Source organism: Leopardus geoffroyi, chromosome C2 (genome assembly GCF_018350155.1).
Source record: "Leopardus geoffroyi isolate Oge1 chromosome C2, O.geoffroyi_Oge1_pat1.0, whole genome shotgun sequence".
Classification (NCBI taxonomy): domain Eukaryota; kingdom Metazoa; phylum Chordata; class Mammalia; order Carnivora; family Felidae; genus Leopardus; species Leopardus geoffroyi.
Window position 1 is genome coordinate 145,583,501 of NC_059333.1, and position 16,528 is coordinate 145,600,028.

The window sequence follows — 16,528 nt, forward strand, 5'->3', positions numbered from 1 at the left end:
TTTTTCAAACATTGGGAACAGAAAGTATTCTCCTGTGTAATTTGTTGTAAAATCCCACATTAAAAATGTTGGTAGCAGATTAAGTAATATCTAATGTTTACTTGAAATGTTTGTTTCAAAGAAGGAGGCTCTGGGTTCTGTCCCACCTCCCCATTCCTTAAAGGAACTGCCCAGGATACTCTAGACCAGTGTGCCTTTGCATTTGACCGTCTGTCTTATGTTTCCTCCACTTTCCTCCCTAAGAGGAAAGCATGAGCCAGATGGTGGATATGGTGGATCCACAAGGTGGACCAGATCCCGGCCTAGGAGGCAGTGAGAATTCAGAGAAGAGGATGCTTCTAGAAACTTGTGCGAAAATTTGGTAGCTGACTGTATTTCGAGGTTTAGAATTAAAGAACAAGTGAAGCTGACCCCAAGGCTTCTAGCATGGGGGCTAGATGGATGTCAGCAACACCAGAGAGAAATGGGGTCATTGTGCTGGGTGTCTGGGGTGGGGACTTGGGAGGTGAGAGGGCAGAGATAATGAGTTTCATTGGACATGTTGTAGCTAAGAGGCATTGTCTTGTAGCCACTTGGAAATATGGACTGGGGCAAATCTGATCATTCTGAAAAGTGTAAGACTGAGTATTATAGCAAGAAACAAGGCTGGTGCTGCTAAAACTTGGCCTTTTATCACTGTGGGCTAAGTGCTGTGTTCATTCAATTTGTACTGTATATGTTGTAGACTGAGTATTTCTTAAGCATCTACTTGCCATCTGTTAAATACACACCTTCACCCCTGACAGAACAGCTAATGTGTCTTCAGGTTAAAACTCAGCCCAAAATCCCCCCACTGGAATCTTAATAGGTGTTACCTTTAGGTAACATTCTAGGTTACGACTGAGAATGTCTGGGATAGTTACATAGCCTAATGTTACTGGCAAGACAGATAGGAGCTACAAATGTTATTATTGTTACTCTTGCATTTTTGTTTTTGCTAACATTTATTTTGCACTTTCTAATTTCCAGGAACCATTTTGTTTACATTAGCTCATTGAATTTATGTGGAGACCCTGTGACATACTATTGAGAGTAGTATTTTTATCCTCCTCATATTAATGAGAATGTTGAGTCTTAGAGAGGTGAAGGCACCATCTAAAGGTCACACAGCCAGTAAGAGACACAGCAGGAATGCAGACTCAGTCTGTGTAATTTAAGAACTTGTGAAGATAGGCCCATTTGACAAAGAAATGAAGTATATAATGAGCACCGTGTCTACTAATTCTGGCACGTATATTCACATTGTATACTCTCAGTTGCTAGGGATCATTTTATCATTTTATTTTGTTATAAAATAGTTTGACAAGTTAGAGCAGTGATTTTCTACCGGGGGAGAGCAGTGGTTCTTTCCCCGGGGACACTTGGCAGTGTGTGGAGAAATTTTGGTTGTCACAACTAGGGGACGGCTGCTACTAGAATCTGGTGGGTAAAGGACAAGGTTACTGCTACCATCCTACAGTGAACAATGTAGGACGTGCAGTGTAATGAACAAAAGGCCCCACAGCAAAGAATTATCCCAAGTTGTCAGTAGTTCCTGGATTGAGACCCTCGACTAGAGTAACCTGAAGGGGATCTTGACTGCATTGAGACAATGGCGGCTCAGTATTGCAAAACACAGGACGTTCGCCATGAAGAAGCAGATATGGGAGTGGTAGAAAGAGATGAGGTCCATTCATCCGTCCGTTCGGCCCTTCCTAGATTCGCTATTCATAGAGTGATTCCTGTGTGCCAGGAATTATATTGGAGAGTGATGGGGAGGGCAACAATATGAGGCGGTTTTTTGTTTGTTTGGTTTTGGTTTTGTGTTTTGGAGAGGAGGGGACAAGGAATGGAGACAAAGCAAAGACGTGTGGCTCGTTAAAGGGGAGCTAGGGGCAGAGCTTTGGTGCCAAGAGCAAACTACGTTCTTCTCGTGGGGAGGGAGGTAACGTGTGACTTTACACCTCTAAGGAAAATCACAGGGGACTGATTCAGAAGGCGTATGCCACTGTCAGGAGCACCTGGGAACTTCTTTCTGCCCCATTTAGGGCTAACTTATGCCGATCCAAGCGCAGGGCCAGAGTGGGGGGAATGATGTTCTCAGAAGCGTACAGGGTAGTGATATAAAAATGTGTGTGCATGTGTGGATCAGAGAGGCCGAGAAGCCTGCATTGCTTTCGAGCTGCGCTGCTGGCCTGTGAATAGGTGCTGGCTTTGTTTTTCCAGTAACAGCCTTTTCTGTTTCCAGCAGTCCTATGCACCAGCTCCCCACCCCATGGCACCTCCCAGCCCCAGCACAAACAGCAGCAGCAACAACAGCAGCAGCAACAGCAGCGGGGAACAGTTGAGTAAAACCAACCTGTACATTCGAGGCCTTCCTCCAGGCACCACTGACCAGGACCTAATCAAGCTGTGCCAACCGTAAGTGCCCTCTGCTCTCCGCGCCGCTCCTCTCCTCCGCGCTGGCTCACGTGGGCTCAGTCCACACAGGACTCGGTATTGCGCTCAGTACACCCCTTTATTGGTGCCTCAGTGAGGTAGACTCCACGGAACACATGGGACTTAAGTTTGAGATCTAAGTCCAGCTGATGTTAGCGAATGGAGTTTGTGTTCTTTCCGTTAGGGGCGGGGTGGAGGTCCCTGAGCAGACGTACCTGGGAGTGCTGGCCCATATGCATGTATTGACCGAAAAGATGACGAGCAAGCAGACCCCACGTGGCTGGTGGGATCAGTAACGAATCTCATAAAGGTAGCTGCTTTTGGGGGTGGAAGTATTAGCAAAGGCAATCTTGAAAATTTAGAAACAGTTGCTTTCAGGATGGTTGCCTCCTCCTGTGTTGCAAAGCTTTTCTGGCCAGTTCTCGGTAAATAGAAGTTCAGCCAGGACCAGGTAATTGGGGAATTATAAAACTAGTACTTTGGTTTCCTTGAAAACATCCACTTCCACATCCAGTGAAGCTATTTCCCACCAAGGCCATGAACCATACTCACCAAGTAGTTTTGGATTTGCTAGGAAATGTGGCAGTGACGAACATGCCCTTCCAAAGCGTTTTTGTTAATCTATTATCTACGAACATTTAGGTTATTAACAGTCTTACTTCTGTGCAAATAGAATACACATATTTACATGTGCCCTCCAAATAAAATTAATAAGGGATACTGAATTGCAACTCATGGACCTGTATTTGTAGATTGCTGTATGATTATTTTTCAAGTAATATCAGTACAGCTGTTGGTCATTTGAGTGTGCCTTAGCTGGGTATTTTTAAATTTGGGAAACTGTTACTCAATTCTTCTTTTTCTCTTTTGCAATGCTTTTACAAGAAGGTTGAGAGGATATTTATTTTGTAAATTTTCCAACCTCTAAAATATTGGAAGAGGAAAACAAAGCAGACAGTATTTATTTGTCTTTGTTCTGGATCTGAAGGTTGGGAACAAATAGCAAAACACCAGGAAGTGGCTGATAAACCAAAACACAAATACATAACTGGATAATCAATTGGCAAAGCAATATGTAGATTACAGTGGGAGAGCCGTTTTGCTGTTGACTACCTTGATTTGTGACGGGGTGGAGCAAAACTTTGACAAATAAATATTTAAAGGGAGTTGTGTAAGCAAAACGAATGTGCTAGGGCTAAGACATAGAAATGTAGGTTAGGCTTTGATCAGTAAAAGGTTGGGGTGGAGAATTGGAAGGTAAATAATTCAACTTTTTCCTGTTGCTAGAAAAATCTAAACTATTTTGAAGAGTAAGGACTCTGTAAATGCGAAAGATTGTGGTCTTTATGTTAAAACCTTCAGAAGTATCTCTTAAAGGATGCTGATAGGAAAAGGGATAGCTATTATCTTTGACTCTTATTGGGATCTCATTTACAAAAAGAATATTGATGGATTTAAGGAAGATTTTTTTCTCATTGCTCCCTATCACTCAAAGAGTTTAGTGAAGCACAGATAGATAAAGATAAAGATTCCCTAGGCCTGGGGTGGAGACTAAAAATATGCATTTCTAACAGTCTCTCTGGCATTGTTGAGGCTGCTTACTTTTCTTTTCTTTTTTTAAATTTTAACGTTTATTCATTTATGAGAGACAGAGACAGAGCATGAGCAGGGAAGGGGCAGAGAGAGGGAGACACAGAATCTGAAACAGGCTCCAGGCTCTGAGCCCCAACGCGGGGCTCAAACCCTTGAACAGCGAGATCCTGACCTGAGCCGAAGTCGGACGCTCAACCGACTGAGCCACTCAGGTGCCCCATATGCTGCTTACTTTTGAGAAGCACTTCTTTCTTCAATAATATGAAAACCACTGACTATGTCTAATACGGAAAGTTTCACTTAATTTATGAGGGTAGCTGAGGTAGAATCCTGTGTATTAAAGCCCACTCAGCCACTGTGTGACCTGGGGGCAAGTCATTTACTCTCTGAGCCTCAGTCTTCTCTTACAAGAAAGTAGGTTGACTTTGACTATTTGTAGGTGTCCCTGTACTTCCTTGGCATGCCGGTACTGCCTTTGGTGCATTAGAGTCGATTGTTAAATATTCAGGAATTCTGTGTGTGATGTGTTATAGACTCAGTGGCTTGAAGTCAGCCATGACGGGCATATTTACATCAGAAGAACCAGCAAGCCCTAGAAATAAGATTTTTAATTGTATATTATGTTTTCGGAGAGCTGGCTTACGAGCATACCACTGATGTAGCATTATACTACAGATGTCTGTGTCAGTGTCCACATTTGATAGAATGTTGCCAGAAATAGATAAATGGAAGTGTTACCTAAAAACCAGTATTGGTGGTTTTGGTGTTGTTGTTTTCAAGTTTATTTATTTTGGGAGAGAGAGGGGGAGCATGTGAGCGGAGTAGGAGCGGAAAGAGAGGGAAAGAGCATCGCAAGCAGGCACAGAACCTGATGTGGGGCTCAGACACACAAACCATGAGATCATGACCTGAGCTGAAATCAAGAGTCGGATGCTCAACCCGCTGAGCCACCTGGGTGCCCCAGCCTGCATTGGTGTTTTGAACTCAGGAAAGAGATTTAGTGACACAGAGAGGTTATTTTTGAGGAAAGAAGTTGTGTTAATGGTCTTACGTGCATGTGAGAAATTTAGAGAAGGCTAAGAGCACAGAGGGTACTGGTTACTTGTTCATGTTAGTTTTTGCTGGGTAATAAGATTGGACCCATGCTGTTGTTATTATAAATGTGTCTGTGGGTTCTACAGTTACTGAAGTGGTCTGGACCTGGAGTTTATTGCTCAGATTATTTTTCCTAGAGAATTTTGAGGAACTGATGTGATCAAGCCACATAATACAATGGGAATAGCTGTGCACCAAGAGATCAGGTTTTCAGCCCTGGTTCTGCCATCAGCTGAGGGTGTGGCCTTGGACTCATGGCTTGTTTTCACCCTAATGTTGGTTTCCCTTATGTATAAAATAATGGGTTTCCACTTGATAATGCTTTAAGCTTCTTTCATGCTAAAATTCTGATATTTCGTTGAGATCCTCATTATTATTTAGTGGTGCAATGTGCTCCTGGATACTTCTCTCTCTCTCACTAATCCCCTTTTATAGTTTTGGCAGGGTCACAGCCCAAGTCGATTCAGCTGTATCGGTATGGCCTGATGTGTAGGGACACCTGTGGTAAGAGATCCATGCAGGTCACTTGTAAAATCCCTTTTCCTCTCTTGTAGAGTTGGTCTCTCGCATTGGCCATTAGTATTTCTTTTTTAATATACACATGTATTAAATTTTTTTAATCTTTATTTTTATTTTTGAGAGAGAGACAGAGTGTGAGCAGGGGAGGAGCAGAGAGAGAGGGAGACACAGAATCCGAAGCAGGCTCTAGATCCTGAGTTGTCAGCACAGAGCCCGTCATGGGGCTCGAACTCACGAACTGTGAGATCATGACCTGAGCCGAAGTCGGACGCTCAACCAACTGAGCCACCCAGGCACCCCTTTTTTTTTTTTATATTTTTAATGTTTATTTATTTTTGAGAGACAGAGAGAGAGCCTGAGTGGGGGAGGAGCAGAAAGAAAGGGAGACACAGAATCTGAAGCAGGCTTCAGGCTCTGAGCTGTCAGCACAGAGCCTAACCTGGGGCTTGAACAATGATATCATGACCTGAGCCGATGTTGGTTGGATGCTTAACTGACTGAGCCACCCAGGTGTCCCGGTCATTAGTATTTTTTTAAATTATTTTTTAGAAATTTATTTTATTAGACAGAGAGAGAGAGAGAGAGAGAGAGAGAGAGAGGCAGTGGGGGGAGGACAAAGACAGAGAACAGGAGGGAGAGAATCTCAAGCAGGCTCTGAACTACCAGCTTGGAGCCTGATGCAGGGCTCGATCCCACAAAATGTGAGATGATGACCTGAGCCGAAACCAAGAGTTGGATGCTCAACCCACTGAGCCACCCAGGCATCCAGTCATTGGTACTTTATGTTAGCACTCTTCTAAAGATTCAGATCATTTTAGGTTCCTATTACTCATCCCAACACTTTAAAATGATTTCACCTACAAATAGATAATATTCACTTATTTACATGAATTTGCCATGAAGATCAGTTTTCCATGTTTATTATTATGAAAGTAGAAGTACTTTTAGAGTTTTCTCCTTATAATATAGGAAATGCAATATTTGTTAATATCTATAGTAATAAAAGAATAGATAAAACAGAGATATACCAAAAATGAGCATAGATATAGTGAATTATCTGGTATCAGAGTACAGCATCCATATTAATACTGACGAGCAGCAAACAAAATAGTATTAAAGAAAATAAATTACATTACATCCCAATGTGTAATCTGAGAGCAAATTCCTATTATGGGATTCCATTCACATACATCATCAAAGCTCCTATGTTCGGATCACAAGACTGCAAAATGATTTCGCTACATGGGAACTCTCTAGTTATGTTTTATTTTTTAATTTTTTTTAACATTTAGTCATTTTTGAGAGACAGAGTGACAGAGCATGAGTGGGGGAGGGACAGAGAGAGAGAGAGAGACAGAGACACAGAATCTGAAGGAGGCTCTAGGCTCTGAGCTGTCAGCACAGAGCCTGACAAGGGGCATGAACACACAGACTGCGAGATCATGACCTGATCCGAAGTCAGACGCTCCACTGACTGAGCCACCCAGGCGCCCCTCTAGTTGTTTTAAATGAATACATTGCATTGTGTGTCTTATAGGAGATACTGTAGTTAAAGGCTGCAATGTCTTTATCTTAAGAAATCTCAAGGAACTCTATTGTGTTCTCAATCAAGAAATAGTTACAGAGCACCCGTGCTGCATGCCAGATACTGTGCTAAAGATTCAGTGGTGGGTACATTTAGACAAAGGCCTTGCTTTAGCAGAGCTTATATTTTACTAGGGAAAATAGCATATATTTGATACAAAATTGCAACCATAAATTCAAGAAAAGAGAGGAGCATGGAACCAAGAGTGTTTGTCACACGGGATCCGTCCTAGTTATGGCAGTGAGCAAAGGACTCTCCAAGGAAATGACCATTGAGGTAAGCTCAGAAGGAGGAATAGGTTTTACTAGATGAGGAAAGAAGATCAGAGCATTCCAGGAGAAAGAGCCTCATGTCTGTAGAACCAAAGGGTAGAGGGAGCATGGCAAGAAAAAGGGCTGAAAAAAAAAGCCCGTGGAGTTATAACAGAGAGGGGGAGGCCGAGTATAGGGCAAAATGAGCTGGAAATGTGGAAATATGGGATAAGGTGATTTCTTTGTGGATCATTAGGAAATGTGTTTTATATGAAGAGCAACGGAAGGAAACATTGAACTGTCATAAACAGGAAGGTGACTTAGATTTTTGTTTCAAAAAACTGCCAAGTACAGAGTGGAAAGAAGGCATCTCATGAGATCAGGGGATGATCGTAGTAGGAATAGTTGGAACGCAAGGTGGAAGAAGAATGATTTATAGTCAGAGAAGAAAGTGTGAGAATCAGTAATGGTGACGGTAGAACAGTTATGTGTGCTCAAAGATGCCTGTTTTCGTATGCATTTACTTTTCTGTTAAAAAACAAGGACTTGAGAGACAATCAAATGAACTCTGAAAGAAACAATGAAGTGGCACAGAAGACCCACATCCGTGACTTTCAGCTAATCTCTTTTGCTTACCTAGTCATGAGTGTATCATCAACATACTATTAAGCATTTAAGGGCTGCAGTAGTAAGAGCACTAAAGGCAAATATAATGGCAACCAAAAACTTCTATTAATTATGCAGTTATATTCACGGGATGGATTATCTGTTGGAGATCATGTGTGGAATACTTGGATTATATGCCCTTTACGCTTATTTCAGGAAGAGGAAGTGGAAATAGGAAAAGGTAGAGTTGGCTTAGGAGACTGAGGAAGTGAGCAAGTGAGCAAGAGAGAGCATCGCAACTTTTGGACCAAATAAAATTTTGGTGATATGATCATTTTTGCATTTTAAGCTATATTTCCTCTCTCAAAAAATTGGCACCTTCTATGATACAATTGTAAACAATGCCCTTGAAACACAGTGAAATTGTTCTTAAAAAAAAATAAAACCACATATTTAACATAATAAACAGAATTTTAAATGGAAAAAAATATGATGTATTTATATTTTCCCCTTATACAATATCTTTAATCATTCTCAAGACTCAGAAATTTTGATCAATGCATTGCCCGACTTTTGATCAATGGCTGTCCATCGCCCCCACTTCTACATCATTAACTGATCTGTTAATGACAACACTGTGCGCCTATCGAGTGAATTGTTCTTCTGTTATAAAGTGAGCCTGCTCTTGCTGAGGCCACTAGAATGAAGGGAAAGGAGGGAAACTCTTCGGTAGGCGCGCATGTATTTCTAATCATCACCAGAAGACCAGGGAGTCCGCTTTCCTGCCCTTCATTTTTCTCTGTAAACGTTCTCTTTGCTAAAGCTATGACACCCTCGCATTGCTCCCTTTACAATGAAGCTGTAAATGTCACTTTAGCATTTAACCAGAGAGCGGAAATGCCCGGAATGAAAAGCCAGGAGAACAAAGTGGGAGTGTTGGAGCTCAAGAGCTGAGGGTCTGCCCAAGCTAATCTCCCCGACTTTCACCCAACCCTGTTGGATGTCTGGTTACGGTGTGTGCGGAAAACGCTGAACAGTTAGAGCAGACTCCAGTGTCATCCGGGCTCCGGGTGCAGAGTCCATTATACATGGTGTCAGACAGTTTTGACAAATGCACCGACACAATCAAACCTTTTATCAATTTGAAAGTAACCTTGTCACAGAAATCTGTCAAACTGTGCAGATACAACTAAAGGAAAACAATCATCATGCACTTCAGAGTAACGGAGTAAATAAGAAAAATGTGAGTGGACATTTTTTTTTAGTCCTTTCTTACCGTGTCAATGAAGATTTAAAAGTTCCCTCTAATAAGACCCAAGGAAATTTATTAGTAGCTTTCTCCTGAAAGCCAGACTCAAATTACGCAGCTGCTTTTGAGGCGTCGTAAATCTGTATGGTGGCAGGTGTGAGTACGAAGTGAATTTGAGGATCTTTGAACCCTCCTTTGTGTAATTTAAATGAGAGAGTGCCTTTAAGGTCCAAAGTAGATGTCTGAATTGACTCAGCATAGATCTGAAACTTAGCTGCATATATTAATTCAGGCTTATGTACAATTATATTTGCCAAGTATGCTTTCTGAACCAGACATAGGATTTGGTTTGTAATTAATAGACAATTATCATTAATAAGGAATTGTTTACATATAGACAACATTTATTGTGCACTACACACACTGTACATTTTTAATATTACCTCATTTAATGCTCAAAATAGCTTTATGAAGTGAGAGCAATAATTACCGAGTAATAGTTGAGTAAACTCAGGCTCAAAATGCTTAGGAGCCTTATTGTCCAAATTTACAGAGCCACCAGCATTCAAACCCAGATCTTCCTCGTCACCACGTAAACATTCATTTAATGAGAACGAGAGTGGCATAAGTCTCCAGTTCTCACATCCATGGCTGCCCGTGAGTATCCCTGGAGGAGCTTTAGAAAAATACTACCGCCTGGATCTCACCCTCAGGGATTCTGATTTAATTCATGATACTAAGTTAGATACTTAGATTTAGATAGTCCGCTTAGATACTGAGATTTTTAAAAGTCTGTTCAGGTAGGGGCACCTGGGTGGCTCAGTCAATTAAGCGTCTGACTCTTGATTTCAGCACAGGTCATAATAACCTCATGGTTCATGAGTTTGAGCCCCACTCCTGAGCTGGTAGTGTGGGGTCTACTTGGGATTCTTTCTCTTTCTCCCTCTCTTTCTGCCTCTCCCATGCTCTTGGGCACTCGCTCTCTATCAAAATAAATAAATAGACATTAAAAAAATTTAAAAGTCTGCTCAGGTAATTCTACAATGTAGCAAAGTTTGGAAACCCCTGGAGTAAATCATGCTAATAAAAAGAATATACTTTAATCTTCTATTTTAATTCCCTTACTCTGACTTGCATAGATTCTAGAAATTTCATAGGAGCCACCGATTTTTTTTTCATTTAACTAGAAGACTTAAAAATAAGTTTTGTTAAGATAAATTTGGAGCGAATTGGATTTTCCAATTAAAAAATGAGATTTTTTTTTTGTTTTAGATTTATGCATGGAAAGTCAAGCCCTGAAATGGGGATCTATGAGCACTTTAAAGAATGTCCTTGGAGGGGGGCACTTGGGTGGCTCAGTCAGTTGAGTGACTGGCTTTTGATTTTGGCTCAGGTCCTGATCCCAAGGTTGTGGGATCGAACCCCACATTGAGCTCTGTCAGTGCTGAGCATGGAGCCTGCTTACGATTCTCTCTCTCTCTGTCCCCCTCCCCTCACTGGCGCCGTCTCTTTCTGAAGCAATAAATAAAATAAGAATGTCCTTGGAAGGATGTCCCTTTCCTTCTTCACACGATTTTTATTGTCAAACGTTTCTTTAACATTCCATTTTTTAATAACATTTGCTTTTAACTGATGATTAAGGAACTCTTCCTCTTTTGACTCATGTTATTAGCTTCTATATATTTACATTTTTCTTGATGACTATAGTCTATATGTTATAGAACATATCTAGTAAATCTTACAGCATTTTGGGGGCATCCTGGAAATTATGGTCCCACTGATTCATTGACCACTTTTTCATTATTTTTTTATTACTCTTTTATTTTTTATTACTTTGGATGAAGAAGATTCTGCTGAATGTCCATGATTCTTCTAAAATATTTATTTAAATAGCTGATATCTGATAATACTTTTTCCTATTTATCCTGGAAACAGGGGAAATAAAAACAAGAATGAAACCATTGAGAGCACCAGTTAACATAGGTTACTCTGTTGGTATCAGCACCAAAAAGCTGGGGATGGGGAAGGGTATGATTAACTCCTTCTGGGTGGCCAAGTAATGGCCTGGAGCTCTGGGAGAATTAGAATTCGAGGCAGATATCGTGATGAGTGCCTGAAATTCTGAGGGACTTGGAATTTAAGGGCAGGACTTTGGCAAGCTCAGGTGGCATCTAGGTTTTCAGTTTGCCCATTGCTATTCTAATTGCCAAGTATGACTGACTTTTTTTTACTCCTTACCTTATTTGATTTCTCTGTTATTTAACTCTGTTTACCTCTCTTTTATTTGTGAAATGGTCTTCCTCCTTGGCTATCATAGTCCTCTTTCTTGGGTCTTCTCTTATCTTTTGGAGATTCTTCTTTCCAAATTCTCTTCATCTGTCTTACTCTTAAATGCTTTTCTGTTTTTCAGAGATTGGACCCCCTCTTTTCTTGTTTTAAAAAGTCTACTTAAATAACTTCAGCTATTCTGATGATTATGAAATCTACATCTCCAGCCCATGGATTCTTCTCTTAGTCCTACATCCATATCTCATTATTTCTGAAAGATTCCAAGTTTGTATTACAAGAGCTGTCAAACTCATTGTCCAAAGATGATTATTCTTAGACTTGTTCCTTCTTCAGTATTCCCTTTCTCTGTGAATGGCACCACCATCCACCCAGTCGTTTAGATTTAAAAAAAAAAAAAAGACAAAATAAAGAAAGAGAAAAAGATCTTAAAGTTACTCCTTTCTTCAACCTAGAAATAGTTGCCAAAATACATAGATTTCAATTGCTTGGTATTTATGACGTCCAACACCTCTTCTGCTTCACTACTGCCAAGGCTTATTTACTCATTAGCCCAAAGGTATTTATTGAATGCCATCTATGTGCCAGGCACTGCAGATAACTTAAGGACTGGTGAAATATCTGCATAGAGCTTACATTGTGATGGAGAGAATAATAAATGAGTAATTAGGGGCGCCTGGGTGACTCAGTTAAGGCATCTAACTCTGCCTCAGGTCATGATCTCAAGGTTTGTGAGTTCGAGCCCTGTTTCAGGCTCTGTGCTGACAGCTCAGAGCCTGGAGGCTGCTTCAGATTGTGTGTCTCCCTCTCTCTCTGCTCCCTCCCGCTCCACCCCACTTGCACTATCTCCTTCTCAAACATGAATAAACATTAAAAAAATAAAAAATAAATAGATTAACTAAAGAAGAAAACATTAGAATATACCATGAAAAGAAGGTTGAAATGCCATGAAAAGAAGATTGTAAGTAATGACTGGGAGGTTATTATAGACTGGGTAATGTCTTTAAGATGAACTCTCAATTTCAAGAAGGAGCCAGGCATATGATATTTAGAAGGAAGGGCATTACAGATAGATTTAAGCTTGTACAAAAGTCCCAAGGTGGAAATGAGCTTGGTGTATTCAGGGAACATTAAGATCATAATAGCAAAAGAACAATGATTAAGGGAGGTAAGAATGGTACGATGAAGCAAAAAAGGTACACCAGGGCTAAATCAGTAAGATTTTCTAAGCAGAGTATGGAAATTGGATTTTGTCTTAATTTATTATTATTATTATTATTATTGTTGTTATTATTATTATTTTGCAAAGTTATTCTGGCTACTCTGTAAAGAATGGATTTTATGGGCTTATGAGGGAAGAGGCCAGCAAATAAGCAAGGAGGTCATTGTGGAAGTTCAAGCAGGAGACAGTGATGGCTTGGAGTGGAATCATTGTGATGGAGGAGGTTAGAAGTGATGGGTTTGGGATATATTCTGGAGATGATTTTGATAGAAGTTTCTGATTATAGAAGTTACTGATATGGCAGGGTGGTTAGAGGAAGAGAAATTAGGAATAATTCCTCAAGTTTTGGCTTTCACATCTAAAAAAAAGGTACAGGGCCATTTCATAAAATGTGGAGGATTGTGGAAGGAACAATTTTGGGTGAATAGAAGTCAAGAGTTCCCAATCTTGTTATTTTTGAGATCTTGTTAGACAAAAAAGAAAAAAAAAAAGAAAACAAAAGAAAAATGAGATAGAAGTTGGCAGTTTGATAGATGACTAGTTTTCAAAGCAGAGGTTAGAGTAAGAAATATAGACTGGGAGTCATAAGCATTATAAGTGGCATTTAAACATATACTAATGTTAACCATATAGTGCCTAATATGTGCTAACCATTATTCTAAGTAGGTTACATGTAAATACTTCATATTACATGTGTTAAATCACTTATCCCTCATGACAACCCCCATTTTATAGGTGAGAAGCCAGTGACACAAAGAAGTTAAGTGACTTTCCCAGTGTTACTCACCTGCTAGTTGGCAAGTTCAGGATTTAAATAAAGGAGTTTGGTTTAATAGTTCTTCTCTTAACCAGGATGCATACACAGGGTATGTCCACAGCAATAAAAATGGTCATACAACTCAACATTCTGAGATTCTGAGGGGGGAGAAGCCACAAAGAGAGTTTATAAAAGAATAAGCAATGATATCAAGGAAAACCAGGAAAGCAGGAGAGTGTGATCTAGAAACTGGGGAAAGAAAGTATTTCAAGAATGCAGAACGATCAAGGCTCTTGAATACTATTGAGACGTTAAAAATGTACCCACAGAGAAGTCACATTCGGATTTGGCAACATTGAGGCATTGGCAAGCTTGAGCAGAGTGGTCTTTGTTGGGGAGTTAAAGATGAAAGCTACTTGGTGGGCCTTTCTCCAGGGTCATTACCTGACAATCCTTCCAAATAACAATGCCTTTTACTCCTTCGTGCCCAAACTGTACCTAAATAGTCATCTTGTGATTTATTCTATCTGCTTCTAACTCTCTTTCTCTCTCATTCTTCCTCCTTTCCTGATTGTATTGGACTTCTATGATGAAACTTGTTCTAAGGTAGACTTTAAGTTCATGGTCAGAGACAGAGAAAGCAGCGTTCCCCTCAGATACTGCATTCCAAATTGTTCCACCAGAGTGAAAGAAGAAAGGTTTCCAATAACAAGCTCTTCTTTGTCTGGATCCCAAGGAGAGTTTTGGAGGGAAGCCTCGGGATAACTTGAGTCACATGCATTTAAGGAACCAAATAAGGATCAATACTGTGCTTACTCACTCAATAGTGCTGCTGAGGCAGGAAATAACCATTTATTCTTGCCTCAGCCACCAGGTTCCAGTTGTCAAGCAGATCATAGTGTGCCACTGACTGCTAATTCCATACCTAATGCAAAGTAATCTGGGCTCACTGAATGGTGTTTGCTGTTTGCTGATTTTTTTTTTTTTCTTTTTGTCTCTGGAGTCTTTCTGCAGGTTTCTTTTTGCAACCCATGACTTTTGGGGGCACAATATTAGAGGGTCTTGATGAAAAACATGCAAAGCATACCTGTGTATTTGTCACATTTAAAAGTGACAGCGAGTCATTTGAAAATTGGCAATAGTATGATCTGTATATGTCATTTAATCATGATTGCAAGTAAGTGATCATTACAAGTTATTCTTAGAAAGAGCATTTGAAAAAAAAACTTTTTTCTTTTTACCCGTTATCATATTCATTACATCTCTAGCATTGTGGTGTCTTCTTGATGAACGAGTACATGACATCATAAATATGCCCCTAAATTTTTTGTAAGTAGATTTGTTGTTTTAGTTTTTCAATCAACATTATTGAGAAATAACATTAAATACATTCATTTTACGTGCAGGATTTGATGAGTTTTGACAAATATATGCACCTATGTAGTTGCCACACTAGTCATGATGTAAAATATTTCCATTGTCCCAAAAGCTTTTAAAAATATGAACATATGCCACACAATTCACAACTTGAAATCACTAAGAAAGCAAGGAGGTAGCATCATACCATGAGAGTAACAGAGAATTTTGAATCAGTTGTGGGTTTTAGTTAGCCTTTTATTAGGTGTGAAAGTTTGGTCAAATCATTTAGCCCATTTGAGTCTATTAGTGACTGATACATATTGAACCCTTAATAAATGCTAGTTGTTATTCACTTATACAGTGAGAAAAAAATTCTGTCATTCATATTTATATGTATTAGGGCTAAATTAAGTGGAGCTCACTTGTAATTTTAAGGAGTCTGTATCCAAACAAAGCACCTATTTTAGTTTTTACATTATTCCTGTCTTATTTATCTCTATGTAACAGTGAATCCTTTTATTATCATGTAGTATCATTGCTATTCATTGTTTAGTGGTGTATTTATACTATAAACATTCACAATATGAGGATAAATATATACCATTTAAGCTCTAAATGGTAAAAATTAAAGTATACTGCAAAACAAATTTTAAAACACATAGTTGTAGTGCATGATAATATATTTTAAAAAATAAAATGGAAAGTTTCAATTCAAATTGATGCCAAGCATTTTAGCTTTTGAATGTAATGAAGTGGTTTAAAACATATTTGATCATCTCAGTCAATGTGTCCATATGAATGGTATTCTGATGTCACTTAGACTTAACTGCTGAAAATCAACAAGTTGAATTTGGTGTAGCTTGAATCAGTTCTTATCAACTAAATTTTCTTACAAATTATATATTTAAAAAGTCTTTCCTCAGTGCTTCTATTAAATAATTTTTAAATATTGTTTTTCATTTACTAACAACCTCTACTTATTTAAATATCCACACTAAATTTAGAATCAGGGAGATAGATGCTTAAATGATATCAATTACGGAACCATTCTTACATGTCAAACTTGATGTAGGTTGACTTCTTTCTCAGAAAATACAGAAAGCCTGTTATTTTAGTTGTCTGTATAAGTAGCTTTGTTCTCTTTACATTATTATGAGGAACCACTCAGGGTTCAAGTCTCAAATCTGTCATTTATTAGGTATGTGTCTTAGGAGAAGTTACACTACTTCTCTGTTCCTCGGTTTCTCTTCCTATAAAATGGATCTAACAATGGTACCTCCCTTTTAGCATTGTGGAGAGAATTGGGTGAGGTAATACACAGAAAGCATTAAAATAAAGCCTAGTATAGAAAAGGCACTCAGTGAGTGCTAGCCATATGAGAACTTTCCCAATATAAACTGAAATCGATTTTGCTCCCAGAATGTGGACATTTGTGTAAAGCTGGTGGTCATTTTGTTGAAATGATTTCCAGCTCTGTACTAAAATTTTATATATCAACATACTCTCCCACGTTTTTTGGGTGGGTTTGTTTGTTTGTTTTTTCCAGTTC

At 39.4% G+C, this 16,528-nt stretch overlaps 1 protein-coding gene across 10 annotated transcripts in view; it reads left to right on the forward strand.

The window, feature by feature from the left end:
- The window catches only part of RBMS3 (RNA binding motif single stranded interacting protein 3), a 1,329,481-nt gene that overhangs the window by 760,310 nt on the left and 552,643 nt on the right, over window positions 1-16,528 (forward strand). For 8 of the 10 annotated variants that reach the window (XM_045436403.1, XM_045436406.1, XM_045436409.1 and 5 more), the window contains one exon: window positions 2,267-2,439. In XM_045436403.1, the coding sequence (XP_045292359.1) occupies window positions 2,267-2,439 (173 nt within the window). The remainder of the gene's footprint in view (window positions 1-2,266; window positions 2,440-16,528) is intronic. The other 2 variants (XM_045436404.1, XM_045436411.1) reach the window with 1 other exon arrangement.